We start from the raw sequence: 19,407 nt of genomic DNA on the forward strand, positions 1-19,407 counted from the left end.
AAACGCATACTTCAGGATTATGAAGAACACACCCAGTGACATCAGTGAGGTTTGAAGAAGAAGAAGAAAAAAAAGCTCTCAACTCAAACTGTGCAGAGGAGGAACAAGAGGGCCGAAAGGTCCTGCGCGCTTTTCTTTCGGCTCTTTCTCGGCGTGTTGCTCTTTTCAAAGTTCCGGAGAGTTTGGGGACTGAAGTTGCGCTTCAACTTTTCTTCGTGACTGCAGTGGAGCGCAGAGAGTCGCGTTTCTCGACAGAGGAGGATGTCAACTTCAGAGGAGGGAGACGGGCCCCGGCCCAGATATGGCTGTAAGTTATGCGCTTTCCCCCCGTGCTCACCTTGAGATGGCAGGCAGGAAGGCTTCCTTTAACCGCACACAGCCCCGGCCCACAGCGGACACCGTGCTCACGCAAGACTCCTCCAAAAGTCCCGAAACGGACTTTGTATGTTAGTAGAAAGCGCTCACGGCGAGCTTGGCTTTTTATTTCTGACGGCATGGTAATCATGACTTCCGCGTTTTTATAGCAAGGCATCGCAGAGCGGAGAAGCAGTTTCCCCAAACTTGTCCTTCTTAAATGCCGCTTTACGTGCAAGTTAGTTCGTACGTGGACGTGGGCTGGGGACTGGACCTGGTGGAAACGGGACAGACTGCGATAGTAAAGTCCGAAGTTTTGCGTCCTCGCACAGATGAAGCGAACAGCTACCAATTTAACAACCACCGCCCATAAACTCAGACCTTTTAAGGCAACGTGTGTTGATTGCACTGTGACACTTTATCCACCCAGTGTGGAAATTATGAAGTCGTTTGCTTAGCCGATGGTTTCCAGTGTGTCATTTGAGTAGATATCAAACCTGGTTCCAAACAGGAGGCCGTTTCTGAAGTCTTAGCGCCCCATATGTTCAGTTTCTGCTGAAAGCGTGTTTTACCTGCTGAGGTGATCCCTCCCCTCCTCTCGTCCCCCTCCCCCTCCCATCATTATGTGGGAAAAACCCCCATGCTCCGTGTCTGCCTCTGTGTAATCTCACGGGGAATCGCCCTGTAACTTCCTCTGCATTGTGTGGGTTACTGTTTGCCATCTCCACACATAGGCATTCCCTAAAGTCACACGCACCTGTGTTCATGTGTGAAGCACACATGACTTACAAACACGCTGGCTTTCTGGGGGAGGTTAGAGGCCACGCTGCTGGTTGGAAAGATTTCCATAGTTATGCAAGCAAAAAAAACCAAAAAAAAACTGAAGAGGTGAATATTGTGTAAACGCTGTTTGTGACTAACCAAACTGTGAGGCTCTTTGTGCAGCAACACAGCCATCGTTTCTTATGTTCCATGTATTCCTGCTGTTTCAAATGCATTCCTTGTGTTTCCTGCCTCCAGCTGTACTGGATGGCGTGGAGCGGCTCACAGCTGAGGAGATGGATGAGCGGCGCCAGCAGAACATGGCCTATGAGTACCTGTGCCACCTGGAGGAAGCCAAAAGGTAAGAAAGTCACTTCATCTGCGAGTCAGCTGAGCCTGCAGAGGCAGCAGGGTTAATGAGTAAGAGCTGTGAGTCAGCTCACACTGAGCCCCTGCACTTAGTATCAGATTATATACACAGAGAATTATGTAGAAAACTACCTGTTTCCAAAAAGCTACAGAAAACAGACCAGAGACGACACATAAGAAGGTCCAAGTGATCGGCCTTGTTACCTTTTTTTCTTTTTAAAGAATGTATGTCTAGTCTGAACTTGTTGCCAATAAAGCTGGGCTGAAGCAACAAAAACACCCGGGACAGCATCCCAGACTGGATTTAAAAACGGCGTCCGGAGACGCCGGGTCTTTCAGGGTGGGGAGCTCGTCACCTCTCTGGGAAATGCTGTGGTGGCAGTTAGAGAAGGTCAAATGATCTGAGGATTTATTGATCTGCGACACATAACATCATTGCTGTAAGCATTGCTGCACGGCTGTGATCCTCAGGCCTTCAGACAGTTCTGCATGTAAAAAGAAAAAAAAAGGTGTCAGTCATTTGTTGGGCTCAAGACCACTTGTGAAAACCACTTTCATTGAACACAGTTCATCACTGTGTTCAACGAGCTCAAACCATAAAAACTATCCAGAAACACTCTGTGGGTCTCATCCCCATTTAAATGGACTGAGACAGAATATCAGACTGTCCTGTAATCTAACAACAAATATCAGAGAGGCTCAAATACTTTGTGTCAGTCACAGACGGAGAGGGACGGCCCGGGTCGTTATCAGTTTAAATGCCAGCGTCCATGATAGTATCAGGGTACATTAGTGCATGTGGCACGGGTGAAGTGCTTATCTGTTAAGCCACTGATAATGCATTAGGATACATACGAGGGTTATGTGTGTCTTTTAGAAAAGGCCATGATTGTTTCAGTGACACTGTGCCAAACCACAGTCTGTACATATTAAAGCAGCCCGGCTCTGAAGTGAAAGAGTCTGGGTCGCCCACTGAAAACATTCAGCTCAATTCAACACGAAGAATATTAGAACTAAACTGAGTTTAGTCGCTCTCGGTCCCCAAAAATCAGAGAATGTGGTTAAAAGATGCAACACAGTGAGAAAAATCCCACCTGTCCTCCAAATGACTGAAAAGTGTTTCTGGCTTTAAAGAAAGGGAGAAAATGTCTTATCTGCAGCAGAACTCGTTCATGGCTTGTATGGCGGTGTCATCGTTTTCATTTCTAGTTAATCTGCCATCTCTTAACGCTTTATCGCTCACGTGTCACACAGGCAGGCTGCACTTATGCAGTAATTTTGGCTCAAAATGTTTGAGGAGTTACGGTAATGTGAAGCGCACACGGGAAAATCTGAATAGCCATAGCAAGTCACTGATTTGGTCCCTAATTCAACAGTATGTCTGACCTCATGTAACCTGTGAGTAGTGAGATGTAAAATTTGCTAGAAAGAAAGCAGGAGTCTCTTTATTGACTGAAGCGCATCACGGCTTGACGAGCCGAGCTCTTACTGTTGCGTGCAGCGGAGACGTGTCATCGTTTAATCTCAACCTGTGCTGAAGTTGCAGTTTGGAGAGAACATGCAGCTCGGAAGTGACGTCTCTGAACGGCGGTGTTTTTGGTGCTGACTGCGTAACAGCGTATCACAATTTGCATCGAATGTGATCCTTTCACGGACTCTTTGATCTGACGGGTAAATGTTTAGCTTTGGAGAACACTTGCTTTTTCTTAGGTGGATGTCATGTGTGGCGCTCCACTCAGTGACCAGTGTTGAAATGTTGGAAGAAGTTCTAATGATGTGTATGCTAACGAGCCCTACTTTCATACATGTAGTGATGCTGGAGGTCTGTGGTTTCACTGGAGTAAAAGCCACAGGCGTACTCTGTTTACTTCTTTTCTTTGCTCTGTTGTCTGAGCAACACCCTGTGACCTCAACAGAAACTCTCTATGAGGACCCTTGCAGTATGGCTGGATACCTCAGTCGTCAGGGTGAGCGTACTTGAACATTAATTGCTAAACGCAGATCATCACTCTTGAAAAGGTTCAAGCAGCCACACCTCGTAACTTTATGTTGAGCACGCAGGCCGACTTCTTGTTTTGGGGGTGATTTCGTTAGCACGATCATGACGAAATAGGTGAGGTCTGTTCTTTCTCTTAGACACACAGTGTGTGTGTGTGTGTGTGTGTGTGTGTGTGTGTGTGAGTGTGAAAGGTGGCGGTTGCCCGAGCTTGTCAGCAGCCACGTACGTTTGCTTTCAGTGTGTGTGGAGTCAACCCGGGCGCGGGCTCATGGGTTCAAAAGAGGAAGGATTGTGTTAGACAGGAAGTGACTCAGTCCCTGTTGATTTTAATATCTCCCACTGTTGCCACAGAAACCCACAGTTGTCATAGCAACAGGTTCCGGTGTGAGTGGGGCCGGGTTGCTGCGAGGCTGTGTGCGCTCTGATTCTGTGTGATTGTATTTCTGCAGTGAAGGTGTGTGTTGCCCCGCGTCCCTCACCGGGCGGGCATCAGGAAATCCCTGGAATGATTTTGGAGTATCTGACATTCCTGCTTCAGTTGGCTGGTTTTTTTTACCCCTGAAATGCTTTCTAGGATTTGTAAATTTGGTAAATCAGGACACTTGAGAGGAAAAGAGCACATTTTAGGTGAGCAAAGCGCTAAGTATGAAATGTGGGGTCACATGAGTTTCCTGCGTCTTGCACACTGCGTTGCTGGAAGAATGCACATGTGAGACCATATTGGTAAATTCGATATTTAGCTAAGTTCTTGACATAGTTTGGCAACCTTAACTACTTCAATTTGTCGGCATTAATATGCTTATAATATAAGATCATACCATTCAACATGTGACACTTGTTCATTTTTCGAGTCCTACACATTTGCTGTGAACTACAAGGGCAGACATTACTTTGATGGCACAGCCTGCTGATCGTCACAGAGCTGTCATTACAAAGTTCAGGATGGACCCGATTATATAAATATAAAAATGTGCCACAGCGTGCTGCTTTTTGGTTGGGATTTTCAGTCTGAAGGAATCAAGGGAAGTTCCATCAGTTTTTGAGAGGGGGGGCTTTTGGATGAGGACGAGCCCTAAAAGCCCTGCAGCTGTGTTCTCTGCACTTCCATCCACATGCATTTCATCAATGTAGTTGGCTGAAAGAGTTCACAAATGCTGCTGGTGGTAAGTGAAGACTAAAACCAGATGCTGCTACTACAACTTTCTCCCACGAGGAGTCAAAACTCCCTCAGGAAAATGAGTGAAAATCACTGTTGGATTGTAAAAGAAGGAAAATATTAGACACTGTTCTGCTGGGTGCTAAACGATGTGCTCTGAAAGTTAGACCGATGGTCACTGCCCCGATCCCGGAGGAAGCAGACAGTCTGCATGATCAGGCAGCTCAGCAATTCCCAAGAGCTCAGTGTGATGCAGGCATGTCTGATACAGCCACACAGTGGCCTGGAGAAGCGTTTGGGCCTGTAATTATGGGCGACGTTTCTGTGCGCCAACATGAAACTGACTCTGATATAAACCTGGAGGAGGACTGTATGACGGCGGTCGTTACTAATCTTTGAAATTACCATTAGTAATAGACTTTTTATCATAAAATGAAAGCTACAAACTGACCTGAGCTTTTAACCAGCACAGCCTCCCAGTTGGCATCGAGGAGCAGGTGCTGCAAAGACACACCTGCCTGAGTCTATTTGAATAATGGTTACGCTACCTTGGCTTCGACTCATGTCTGTGTCTGTGTGTGCGCGCGTCTGTCTGTGTGTGTGCGCGTCTGTCTGTGTGTGCGCGCGTCTGTCTGTGTGTGCGCGCGTCTGTCTGTGTGTGCGCGCGTCTGTCTGTGTGTGCGCGCGTCTGTCTGTGTGTGCGCGCGTCTGTCTGTGTGTGCGCGCGTCTGTCTGTGTGTGCGCGCGTCTGTCTGTGTGTGCGCGCGCTCCTGGATAAACCAGTCTGGGTTATTTCTCTTCTTCACATTAGTTTCTACCAGACTTAATCCAACTACCCCACTAGCTGATCACAGATTTGTTTCCAAGGGAAGTCTGTGATGTTTGATGAAGGCACAATTCCTCTGTTGATTTAAACAGTCTGTTGCCAGTAGCTGCACAGTATTTGCTCTTGACCTGTACAGGGACGACGCCTCTGAACGACAGGCTGCCCGGGCCGTTGGTAGCAGGAATCTGTTACAGTTGTTACATCAGAGTTTCAGGCAGTGAAGCGACTCCATGTAGGGAACACCTGCAGAGAAAGGCCGGGGGATAGGAATGCTGGGAGTGTGTGTGGTATGATATGAATGCATGTGACAGATGCACAGCAGGGTGTGAGCCTGTACCTGGCTGTGGGAATGCACCGTCACCACTCCAACACTACTACTGTCAGATGCGTATTCGAGTGTCGATACGGACACAAGTGCCCGTTTCATACCTGCCAGCCCGGCAGACGGATGCAAACGACTGCAGGTTTTATCGCTCTTATTTTCATGTTGCCATTAAATGCACAGAAGCAAGCAGTGAGGCTCAGGCAACCTGCTACGCTCTTTATCACATCATATTTGAATGATAAGTGAGCCGCTCAGCTCTGCTAGCACAGAGGTGGCTGCTGAGCTCTGTTTGCTGGAGAGGCCATGATTATTATGATTATTATGATTATTTTCATTGTGTAGCAATCCAGCAGCTGGTGCCCCCCCCCCCACACACACACACAAACACACACACACACACACACACACACACACACACACACACACACACACAACTTCATGAAAGAGACAAACAAAAAACCCAAAGTAGAAATCCAGTTTTCCTGTTTGAGAAGTTGAAAGCAGCTTTTTTTAGGGTAACATTTACATAAGAAGAAACTTATCTAATATCTAATGTTTCTGAAGCTTCGCTTCAATTTTCTTTCACTTTCTGCTCCTTTAGTGCAGCGTGCAGTGGGAATGCAGTCAGACATGTTTTCAGTGTGATACTATTTTTATTGATCCAGGCTCTGGTACCAACTACACATTCAGACGTTTCATACATTGCCACAAGCAGAAAACAATTTCAAGTAGTCTCAGTGCAGGTGCACAGATGACAAATGGCACACAGTGTCATGTGGGCTACAATTTTTTCTCTTTATCATTTCCTGTCTGTATATTCTGCAGTGTAGTGATGCTGGGTACGAGTCACACACTCAGCACATGTTTTCTGCAGATCTCGATGTTGTGTTTGGGGTGTAGGAGCGGGTCATGACCCCCAAAGCTGACGGCACGATGCACAGCATACTGTAAACAGCAGAAGAGCATGTGATTTGTTTTGGGTGAAGAAGAGGGGCAGAGGTTACCTGTTTGATTTTACAGTATGGGCTGGTAAACAGATACTATAGTTGGGTTTTTCCAGTTCAAAATTGGCCTTTAGCAGAGTGACTATAAATAGTAAAAGGCATGTGTTACCTAACTGGACAAAAATGTGTGTGTTTCGATGTTATTTCTGTCCATTTGTTACAAAAAATCAGTACCTTTATATGATTTAGTTTATTTATTCCAGATTTGGAAAATAATCTTGTTAAAACAGTAAAAAAAAAATTAAAAATGTTTAGGAAAAAAAAGGAATTCCTAACAAAATGTGGAGTGCCAGTTATTTTAGGAAAAAACTTTCCTAAAATAGAATTCATTTCCAATTCGTCCACTGGAAATGAATTCTTGTTTTTTGTTGTTGTTGTTTTTTTGTCTTTGATTAAAACCCACAGTCTGTTTAAAAGAACAAGGAGGAAGTGATAAAACTATTGTCCAGGCGTAGGTGGAATGCTGACTGACTTTTAGGGTAGTGTCAGATCAGAGATTGGACTCACCTGTCAGGTTAAAGAAGTAAACCAACAACTAGAGCAGGGCGATATGACCAAAAATATTTATCACGATATACATTTGAAAATTTGCGATAACGATATAACTGACGATATAATTGACACTAGACAAAATACTTTACAACTCCACAACTTTGAGTGCAAAAACCCCATCAATGTATTTTCACTTAAACAAGCAGCTGTTTTTTATGTGCATTAAAGTTATATAAAAATGTAACAGCGCAATTTCCTCACTGACAGTTTAACCAAAAGGCATTTCCAGTGGAAACTGGCCGACATATCCTCAGCATAACCATGTATAATATCCACAAAACTTACAAAGAGGTTATACACACACAGTACGGTGATATTATGTTGAAGCACAGTACGTATCACTCCGCGAGGCTCCTGCCTACGGTAGCCGTAATGCTCCGACAATCCATCAAGCGGTGCGGCTTCGTAGCTTAGCAAAGTCGGACTGAAACATCTGACAGATTTTCGAGCGCCGTGTACATAAAATCGTTTCGAGGTCAGTAAACACAACCAGAATTCATACATAAGGCACACGGGATTATACGGGGCACTGTCGATTTTCAGAAAAATCAAAGGATTGATTCTAAGTGTGCCGTATTTTCCAAACAACACGGTAATAACGACGCCCGCTAGCATGCGCTACCAAAAATAGTGCTTTGTTGTGTATCTGACGGACGAAAGCCAAACCAGTTCCACACCACTGAAGTTGCAGCATTTTTACAAACCAGTTCTGGTTCATCTGTTTCATTCAACGATCCACTTTCGCTCTTCTCATTCTGCGTCGCCGCCATGTGCGTATGTAAACAAAGGCACTGCGCATGCGCGTTTTACCCATATTCTATCGCGATATTTCATTTTCCTATCGTTGCCCAAAATTACACCAGTATTACAGTGAACGGTATGATATAGCCCAGCCCTACCGACAACAAACAATTTGGCTTCTTTTACCTGCATAAAACCACTAAGCTGAGAGATATAAATGAAACAGATGGATGCGCTGTAAATCTAAATGCTCAGAGTTAATAACTTTAAAACTTTAAAAACCGTAAAAGGTTTTTGTTGTCTCCATCTTTTATACTTGTCCATTAATATTACAGCGTCCTGAGTGGGTGTCTGGAAGGTTCCAGATTGTAGGCGCCAAAATCACGTGCATCACTCACCATGAAAGTGTTAGAATTGATAACAGAGGTGTGTTTATGTAGCCAGTTTGTGCTTCGTACCCTCTCAGAAGCACTTCAGTCACCACGTCAGTGTGTACCACCGATGTCGCTGCCATCTGTGGTATTAGTCCTGCTGCTGACAGCGTGCTGAGGTGGCGAGAATAAGAACAGGAAGGTGTCGGTCTTTTTTTTCTTTTGTGAGAGTGTGGTTCATTTTCAGGTCTATTAACAGCTCACAGAAGTCAGAGAGGATGTCTCGTACGTATTTACATGACAGTTTTCCTGCAAAATGTTAGAAAGGATTTGGAATTTTGAAAACTGAAAAGAAATGGCAGAGCTGTTACGTAAATGACTGAAACATATTGCAATGACTCATTGCTGGAACTTTCCATTATAACGCTTAGATTAAACCAGTTTTGTGTCCATCTTGGATTTGGAGCCCAAGAGGCGGTGACGCTTTGGTTTTTGGACAGACGAACAAATGAAATGTGAGAATTCGTGGTACTGATTAGGTGCTATGCTAACGGTTTCCCCGCTCGTCTCAGTACTAAGCTAACCTCGCTGGCTGCTGGTTATGTTCAGTAGGGCTGCCACAAACGATTATTTTGATAGTCGACTAGTCACCGATTATTTTTGCGATTAGTCGACTAATCAGATCATGCATCCATTGGACGTAAAATGTACACCTGAAAATATGTTAAACGTTTATTTTGTGACCCAGAAAGAATAATAATTGTAATATTAAAACTAACTAGCTGCCGCCATTGTTGACAACTGCGCTGGGCCGCGCTATGAATTCTGGAACACAGTTTCTTCTTCTTCGGGGTTTAATGGCAGCTGGCATCCTTGTACATGCAGTGCTGCCATCTTCTGTTTCAGTCCGTTATTACACTCTTAAATACTACTACTTATTCCTGCGTCTTTTGGGATCTTACAAAGCTTCAAACGACGCGTCGACTATTAAATTAGTCGTCGACGATTTTAATAGTCGACGTAATCGTGACTAGTCGACTAATCGTGGCAGCCCTAATGTTCAGCACACAGAAACAAGAGTGGAACTCGGCAAGAAACCAAACATGTGAATCTAAAAAAATACACCAACGACTTCAGCATTAAGTTCCATCGAATCTAACTCAGCGCTATAACTTACTTTCCATAACAGCCACTCGTCATGTGTAGCCCACATAACTGCTCTAAGATCATTTATTGTATCCATTATGTTTAAGGTCACTGCAAATGATGAACCCAGTCATTATTCTTTATTGAATCCCCTCCTCTGATCTTTTTCCTCCCACCCACACTTGGGTATGCTTTGCACGAGAGTTGAACCTTTACTCTGAGTAAGACAGCACAAAGGTCAAATGATGCTGTAACTGTGAAGCTCTTAGTGTAATGCTACCAGGTCTCGTACACAACAACAAACGAGTTTCCTTCTACTATCCAAGCTCAAAGCCAGCCATACTGCTGTGATGTAACTGTGGATACCTGTGTGCAGGTATTGTTCTCCAAAATACTGCACAGTTGTAGTTGATTAGTTTGGGATTTTTTCATGGCCTGGATTTTGGTAATAAATTTGAAGGTGAAACTATCAAAAAACCTAACTTGTTGCCATGACGACAGCAGAGTTTACCTGTGATTTCACCCTCGCTGACACTGATCGACATGCAGCACTCGGGTTGTTTTTGCTCAGATGCAGTCCATCCTGTTTAGGTCATAGTAAACGCTGTTTGACAGCAAAGGTGTGTCACCTCTTAAAAAGGGGAAAACATTTCGCCCATCACTTAACAGCGATGAGAATTTCTTCACAGACGGGGTTGTTGACAGTGGGGAGAAATATTCCAAATGGCACAGTGAGGTGGTTGTTGGGTTACATCATTGACAGCTGACGGCGAGGCCACTAAGCTCTTGTTATATGAGTGGAAATCTTTGGGATTTTTGTGTAATCTGTTTAAATCCTTGTACTTTATTCAGCATAAATTCTATAGCAATAACTCTCAATTGAAAATCAAACTGCTCTGCTCCCTTTCAATTAGAGAAGTAACTAGTTTAGTCAACCTCACGGCAGACATGAGCTGAGGGTGCAGTAAACGAATGCGACTGCCGCTAACAACATCCACTTTTTTTTCTTTCTGTTTGTGGCTGCTACTACTTCTCTCGCACACTAAGAAACTCTCTTCCCGCAAGAAATAATCCACTCACACAGGTTCAGTGTTCTTTGATCAGTGGGTTTTGGTCAGTGATTGTTGATCAATGGTCATGGGAATTTGCACAATTATGATTAAGGAACTGACCTCACAGCCCATTGTTCCTTCAGTGGGCTGGTTTCAGTCATTATGCAAATGTACTGTTTATAAGGTTTGGGGAAACCTGCAGTCAGCTGAGACTGAAGAAGTCACTTGGATGAGTGACGAAACGTTTATCCCACAAAACGCTACGTCCAGATGAACAGATTCAACTTTTGGAGATTTACTTACCTGGATGATTGAGAATGCATCAAGATGTATCTACCTTCATTTGCTTAATGAATTAAGATGCTCTTCGTGCAGATTGTCTGTTTCTCTCTGCTTTCACAATGCTCTAAGCTAATGCTAGCCCTTCCGTTAACCAGAGGTGTGGCTGCACTGTGTAGCTGAGTCGCTGCAACAACAAATCACTGACGTTTTTCTTCATGAAGGTTTAGCCAAGTATGTTTATTATTATTTGCCTTGTTAAAGAAATAATAAAAATTAATAATTGTGTTGTCCTGTTAAATTAACGCTCGCTGCATAGCATTAACAGTAGCCCAATAGCCACATTAGATTTTACAGCTAATTAGCTTTGACAGCTAATGTGGCTATTGGGTAACTGACAATAGCTAAAGGGCTAATATTAATGTGTGTGCTGGATACGTTAATATTTATGACAGCCAGAGCTTCACTGACATCTCAAAGTTCCTCAAAATGTTGTTAAGTCTTGTGAATGTCTATTCTTCAAGGGTTCGAGGTGTTGGGTCAGTGAAAGAGGCCAAAGATGTATTTAGATATCAATTAGCATATATCTTCTTTTTCAGGCGAACTTACATAAAAGGTTATAATAAGCTTTATTCTTGGCCACGGGCAAGAGACTAGGAATCATTCTTTTATATGTAAGGCAACAACAGGCTGTATTTAAAGACTGTTTTCTTAACTTTATAAAATAAAATCTAAGACATGAATACATCCAAGAACATAATTTTACTGAAGTGATATTTGATTAGTAAAATAAAAAAATGACATGTTGGTGTTGTTTATTTGGACTACACTTATTTTAGCTCTGTGTGTGAGTCTTTCACATTTACACTCACACTAGTTTCTCTTTTCCCTGCTCTCAGTGTCACTGAGTGCACCCCCTCACAGCTGTGCTGAAGAGAAATGATACTAAATTAGGGTTGACACAACACATCTTGTTACATGGAGTTATCCCATTATGTGACCTGTAAACTCTTGACCCTTTGCTATTAGCTTGCATCATGCTGTGTTAGCATAGTGTTGAATATATGATATGAGAGAGACATCTGTGGAGTGCAGAATTTCTCATCATGCATTAAACCGTGACACGGTAAAGTTTCTATTCAATTCAATTTTATTTATATAGCGCCAAATCACCACAACAGTTGCCTCAAGGCGCTTTATATTTACCTGTGATTTCAGGTAAAAAATCTTAATGTATTCGTAATACGTGGGAATGGTCCAACGCCACCGTCTTTTAATCTTAGCTCAAGAGAAGCCAGTTGAATAAACCGTCCATCATGGTAAACAGAAGGATCCTCTGTGTTTTATCTTTAATCCGTTAGTTGAGCTTTTACACCATATTGTCGTTCGTCCCTTACTCGCCTGTCGTTTGACACCCACAGTACTGAAAAGAAGACTTTAGGAAGTTTATGCTTAAAAAAGGAAAACTAACATCGATTGCATGGACGAAGAGAACTGAAGGAACAGCTTTAAACTGTAAATCTGTATTTTGGTGTTGAAGTTAAGATTAGGAGTGTCCCCATGCCGAGCGTCATGTTGCAGTGTAAAACAGAAGCTCGGTGTTCTCACCCTTCAAGAGCAGCACAGTTCCCCCTAAAGCTCCGGCCAACTGCCTGCAGTTTCCTGTTTTCAAAAGTTTCCCAACGCTGTTGTGTACAGCTGCTGCTGCTGCAGCTGCAATACTTGTTACGTAATGTCACACCCTGGGTAGGAGGTGAAAAATGGCCTCTTCGATGCCATTACAGGTGTCAGGTGACTAAACCGGAAGGCTCAGCTGATGTGCTGATTCCATATAAATGAAAAGCTTCCAACGATGACTTTTTTTTTTTTTTTTTTATTCATTCTTAGCAAAAGTTTTATTTTTGTTGGTGAAATTTCAGTAAAAACACTTGTTTACTAGTTTCTTCTCTTTTTCTTTGCTTGGTTGTTTTAACAGGAAACTCATTTTTTTTAATCCAGCTTTCCTCTGCTCTTTGTGCCTTTTGAGACACGAGTCTTCATCGTAGTATTCTGGGTATTTGTGTAAATACTACCTGCTGCCAGGTTCCTGGGAGACAGCGAGGCGTCCCAGAAAACAGGCCTGAGTCACTCGGCTGGCAGTAAACAGTTGAGAATGAGGGAATGAGATGGGAATGAAAGGGAGAGGGATTAGTGCTCCATAAAGGCCCTGCGGGAAAGGCCCCGCCCTACCTCCACAGTGTCTCACCTGTGAAACCTGAGACTACAAATTACTCTCCCACTCTGGACTTCAGATTGAGCCCGCACAATAGTTTCGTCCCTGCTCACCAACCCCCTGCCTGCCTGTACATCAGCTGTTATTTGACCTCAGGTGACCTCGTCTGGGACTCGAGTAAAGGCAGGTCAGACGTGCTTGGACTCACATTCTTGGGGCTCTACGAGAGCTGCTTTGCATACTTCACAGTTCCAAGTCGTCCTTATTTATCTGATAAGTTGTTCATCTTCTGTCTTAAAAAGGCTCTTTGAGTCCTGATAACAATAAGGTTTCAGCAGCAGCTGTGTGCCTTACAGCAGCGGCCCCCAAACCCCGGTCCGCTGCCTTAGATAACTGCGTTATCTACATCAGCTCTCTTTGACATCATACAGAGCCAAGAACAGGAAAAAGTGTCTGAAGCAAAGCAGCTGGTGCAGCCTGAAGCTTGAGCTTTTGTCGCGCAGGGATTACCTGCAAATGTGCTGAGCTCGCGTTTAACACGAGAATGCATCAGTGCAGCAGAATGTCCAAATAATAAATCCATCAAAGCCTTCTGTAGCATAAAGGACAGCAGAGGGTTCTGTGGGGCAGGCGTGGGTGAGTGCATGGTGACGTGGTTGGCTGTCACAGACTGAGTGGGGAAAGTGCGAGGTCACTTGGTGCACAGATTCCAGTGTTGCAGCAAAGCATGTAATGGACAACTTGGCTTTCACTCATCTTTCTTTGTATTCCCTCCTGTCGTTTCTCTCCTCGTCTCCCTCCATCACTCACAGCCCCGTTTTCCATGAAACGCAGTCAGATTCCCGCTGGGCTGGATTGGCCTGTGGTGTTAGAGTTGTGGCTGAGCACACACACCTTCCTTTAGCTCAGCATCACAGAGGTTCACAGAGCAGGACATAGAGAGGCCGGGTGTACCTTGACATTGTGCTGCTGCTAGATAAGGCTCACCACACATCATTTGCCTTTCCAGCTATTATGTAAACACCACTTCCTACCCTTCTCTTTTCAGGCACACACAGAAATCCAAATGGGTCTGTAATGCCGGGGAACAATGCGAGACTGAGCGCACGTCGATAAGTGCCGAAGCTCGGCGCTGTCGTCACTCAGCCTTTTCCTGCTTTTCTCTACAGCTCGGTCCATCCACGGGCTAAAAGTGGCCCAATGTTAGGCCTGGTGATGCATGTGTTTCTGCTCATCGCACCATTGAAACATCTGTTGCAGGCACCGTTCTCCACAGGGGCATTCCCATTTTAACCAGGATGGTAATCCTGCAAACTGCAAATGATTTGATGAGGTCCCGCATATTTCTCCTGTTGGATTGGGTGTCACAGTAAAATAGCCTAGAAATCAAACCTACCTACTGCACAGCACGGTTATTACATGTATTACATGATGGAACTAAATGTCCAACCACGCCGGGCTCGTCTCGTTTGGGAGGTTTCAGTCAAATGCTGCATTCATGACACGAAGAAGATTTCAGGTGGAGTGAGCATCGTTGGACAAACAGCGGCTGCTGTGGTTGGGTAAAAACGGCAGAGTGGTCACTTTTTCTGTGATTGTTATTCAACAGCCACTCCTTTCTTGGTTTGGCGTTCATCTCAGGCCCTCAACCAGAAGCTCTCGTCGAGCTGTAACTATGCAGACTCCCATTTGTCATTACTCCTGTCACAGCATTCATCCATGTGTTTCTCCTACAATGTGACCACAACACTGTGCAATCAGTTCAGTTCTGATTCATATCTACTCAGCTAATTCAGTTCACTTGCATTAGAACCAAATAAACCGTATCAGCATTCCCAGGTTTAGCCAATCCAGGATTATCCCGTTAATCCTGGATCTTTTAAGCGATGCAAAAAGAACAAGCTCCATAGGTGTGGACGTGAGGCTTTAGTGGTGCTTGGCTCACTAAACCAATACTTATTCTTACAGTTATGTCACAATATAACATATAAACTACAATTTGATCAAAGGTTTCTTTTGTAATCAGCAGAAATGTATTTAACATAAATGAACTAGTTAGACTAGCCATGAGCTAGTCAAAGCTTTTATGGCTGTCTCTGACCTCAGTCGCTGAATTTTGTAGTGTTACTAGTATTACTAGTACTCAGGATTTAGTTGTACTCCCATGTGAAATAATCTGGTTATAAGTGGTAAAAAATTAAAAGCATGAAATGAAGAAAGATCATCAACCAAGTGTGAGATCATTCTGTCCGATCATAATCAAGCAGCACTGAGTGTGGTTCATGCTATCATAAGCAAACATATAGACTTCTTTTGATCATGTGACTAAAACGCTGAATTGTCATTTCCAGTGGCAGTGCTTGACTTCCCCTTTTTAGTAGGATTTTCTTCATAAAGGACTTTTTTCCCCTCAAACATCCAATTTCTAAATGCTGGTTTCTTAATTACAGGTCATCATTGTAATTACCTGCCTCACATTAGACATATGTCTATCAGGCTAAACCAATATAATCTCACTAACGTGCACACTTGACTCACTGAAGCACATTATCGTTCTTTACAGCACTGAACTAACTGTTTCAAACAATGAGGCATTGAAACATATGAGGCCGCTGCCTGAGAGGAGCAGACAGCAGCGACTCAGCTGTAACCAGGCGTGTGGTCTGCTCAGCCTATATTTCTGAGCTGTTATCAAACATTAACTGTGTGTCTGTGTCCAAAAGTGAAACCTGGGAAAGGGAAGTATGTAACTGAAGTTAGCTCATGTTATTAACGCTCTGCCTCCATCTCAAACCCACCATCCTAGCAAAGAGAGTGCAGGCAAGGATAGGCCGTTTGATTTAAGTCATGCAGGAAAACAAGAGGATGCATCTCGATAGCAGGCAGCGGCGTGGTCGGCGTGTCTTCCTGGAGTAACAGCGGTCGGTAGCAGACCTCTTCCTATGAGACTGACCTCTGAACTCAGCACTGACATCGGCTTCCCGAAAGCGTGCAGGATCTGAGGAGGAATGAGATAATAATTCCTGCAGTTTCCCCCCTGTGTCCTGTGCTGTTAGGGTAGAATAGTCTTTGTCATTATGCAAGTACAACAACATAACTCTGCTGCGATCAGCAAAATAGCATTAAGTATAAATATTAAAAATAATAAATAGATTATTAAACCTGAGACGATGCTTATATAGGGCTACATGAGTGTCCTGACAGTTATCGGTGCACCTCGTTGTATGTGGAGGGGTGGGGGTGATGGAGGCCACAGCTCGAGGAAGGAGCTGCTCTTGGTCTGTTTGTGTGGGATTGTATTAGTCTGTATATGCTGCTGGCCACCCTGTGGTGTGGGCCCTCCAGCCGTACGGCACTGCCACAGTCCAGCAGCTGTGCAGCTTCTGCACTGCACCGTGATGCAGTGAGGATGCTCTCTATGGTGGTCCTGGAGAAGTTTAGCAGCAGTTTCTGGGGGTGGAGCTGTGCTTCCTAAGGAAGGACAGGCGTCTGCTTTTTTTTTTTTTTTTAAAGAAAAGGTTCCTTTCAAAACAAAGATCTATTGATCCAGCAGCAGATGTTCAGCTCGAGGCTAATTATTTGGCTTTTTAGTTTATTCTGCATATTACTGTTAAATTCACAAACTTCTACAGCTCCCTCAGATGAGACTTATTATCAGAATTTAACAACTTTAGAATTTCTGTCTTTAAAAAATCTTCCACGTCTGAATCACAGCAGTATAACGTTATTGATTTAGTTTGTCTTCTTACCATTTTAAAAAAGTAACTTGAGCTTGAGCCTGGTTTTCACGCGCTGCATTACAGCATGTTAGCTATCTGTGGCATTAGCCATTAGCCACTCCTTTGGTTTTACAGAAGTGGTTAAACTGAAACTTAAGTAAAAACAGGATGATGAGCCCAAAACATCTGCAGTTATTTGTGAATAAGTATATTCAGTGTAAGTGTCAGCACTGAATGTTTAGTGCTTTCTAACAGAAATCATCAAACTGGTGCTTCCAGTGTAAACTGTTGCTAGCTAGTATACATATTGAAAGCTAACAGTCTCCTAAATAAGAGCCTTGTTGGAAAAAGTATTAAAAATATTCTTAATTGTCACTAATTTGCTTTGTCTCATGCTTTTAGAATGGGACCAACATTATCACTGAAGTGTGACGTGTGAACATTTGATTTGGTTTAATTTCACAAACTTGAATCCTGACTTAATGTCTGTTAAACAAAACCGTGTGAAAGCTTGCAGCTGTTAAACTGTTTTGTCGAGTGGGACAAAAAAACCTTTTGCTGTCTGAAGTTTTCTGATGGTGATCTTTTTGGTATGACATGAATGTAGCATTAGCCTTCGATGAGCTTGTCCCGGAGGACGTTCTTGAACCGTCGCGTCTGTGATAAGACTGTTTACAGCCATTCTAGAGACTTCAGATAACATTTTCATATTTGTGGTTATTTTTTGAAGTGTAGACACGCCTGTAAATGTCACACGGATCATTTTTTGGCAGCTCTTTGCCGTAGTTGACGACAAACAATTCAGAGATCCCATTCATGGCCGCAGTCCTTCCCAGTTAAGTGGAGGGTGTGTCTGTGTTAGGGGAAAAAGGGGAATGTGTATAGCCTTGATAAAAGAGCCATTACTGAGCAGTCTTTATGGAGCCTTTCACTGCTCCCATGTGCAGTGAAAGGGGGGGCTTGTTCCTGCCTGGCAGGCCCGAGCCCTGCACTATGTGTCGGTCACCTCGGCCTCAATAGCAGGCCTGTCTGGAGACCCTGTGTCACGACTTCCTGAGAGGGAAGTTGTTTCAGCTGGTGGTTCGCTGGCTTCTCACGCTGGAAAATGTTGCTGTGAATGTATCGTCACACAAGTGTTTTAACAAGAGCTTAGACGTGGATAATGCCTAAAAATGAGCCTCTGTACTTTGTATTTGATTGAATGAAGTCAGCAACAGTTCTCACAAATGTAGTTACGTGTGTGTGTGTGTGTGTGTGTGTGTGTGTTAAGGACGGTCTGTCTGTAGGAGGAAAGGAATCCTGTAATCTCATTCAGGGTAAAGCTGTATAGTTAACCTTGTTGCTGTTTCTGAAGAGTGGGAGTGTTTCCTTAGCGAATGCAAACAGAGGCTGTCTGTTCAAAGGAACACATTTCATTTCTCCGTCTGCCTTCACACTGTGACGTTACAGCGATAAAACAGAGCAGTTTCATAAGCAGGAAGGTTGACGATGCTGTCATATGACGCTGTGATGCTGCAGGGATAATTCCTTCTTTAATGAGTGTAAACTGACCCGTATTTAAGAGAATGAAAGGAGATGACAGAGTGATTTAAATTACATATCGACATTGGCTGGCTTCATATGTTGTTACTGGTAAGTGACATTTGCTGGTGGAATCTAGTCCACCAGTTGCATCCCAGTGAGAGAGCTCAGCATGGCGACTCTGTGGCCCAGGGCTGACACTGTCACTCGGCGGGAATGCGAGTCCACAGTGTGACCTTGGAGAAATGAAATGTCATGCATGCTGAGGGGTTAGCAGCACTAGCCAGGTTAGCGGGGGGTTGTTGTCTTGGAGCTGCAGAGAATTAATACTGATGTGTGAAACGGATCAACACAGGAAGGAAAGCGGTGCTCGTTCCCCCTGAGATCAAGTCAAGACACTAGTTGGATCCTTTTTAACTGTGAGGTTGGACCTTTTGGACCTACTGCATTAATATGAAACCCGAGCACTAGAGCAGGGCCATATGACCAAAAATATTTATCACGATATGCATTTGAAAATTTGCGATAACGATATAACTGACGATATAATTGACACTAGACAAAATACTTTACAACTCCACAACTTTATTAGTGCAAAAAACCCCATCAATGTATTTTCACTTAAACAAGCAGCTGTTTTTTATGTGCATTAAAGTTATATAAAAATGTAACAGTGCAATTTCCTCACTGACAGTTTAACCAAAAGGCATTTCCAGTGGAAACTGGCCGACATATCCTCAGCATAACCATGTATAATATCCACAAAACTTAAAAAGAGCTTATACACACACAGTACGGTAATATTATGTTAAAGCACAGTATGTATCACTCCGCGAGGCTCCTGCCTACGGTAGCCGTAATGCTCCAACAATCCATCAAGCGGTGCGGCTTCGTAGCTTAGCAAAGTCGTACTGAAACATTTGACAGATTTTCGAGCGCCGTGTACATAAAATCGTTTCGAGGTCAGTAAACACAACCAGAATTCATACATAAGGCACGCGGGATTATAAGGGGCACTG

At 43.7% G+C, this 19,407-nt stretch overlaps 1 protein-coding gene across 1 annotated transcript in view; it reads left to right on the plus strand.

Annotated features, from left to right (window-relative positions):
* iqgap1 (IQ motif containing GTPase activating protein 1) overlaps positions 1-19,407 on the plus strand; it is a 42,572-nt gene continuing 23,165 nt past the window's right edge. Inside the window, exons 1-2 of the mRNA XM_003456892.5 lie at positions 1-307; positions 1,375-1,477. Coding sequence (XP_003456940.1) covers positions 262-307; positions 1,375-1,477 — 149 coding nt within the window. The 5' untranslated portion in view covers positions 1-261. The remainder of the gene's footprint in view (positions 308-1,374; positions 1,478-19,407) is intronic.

This window comes from Oreochromis niloticus, linkage group LG1, assembly GCF_001858045.2.
Source record: "Oreochromis niloticus isolate F11D_XX linkage group LG1, O_niloticus_UMD_NMBU, whole genome shotgun sequence".
Classification (NCBI taxonomy): Eukaryota; Metazoa; Chordata; class Actinopteri; order Cichliformes; family Cichlidae; genus Oreochromis; species Oreochromis niloticus.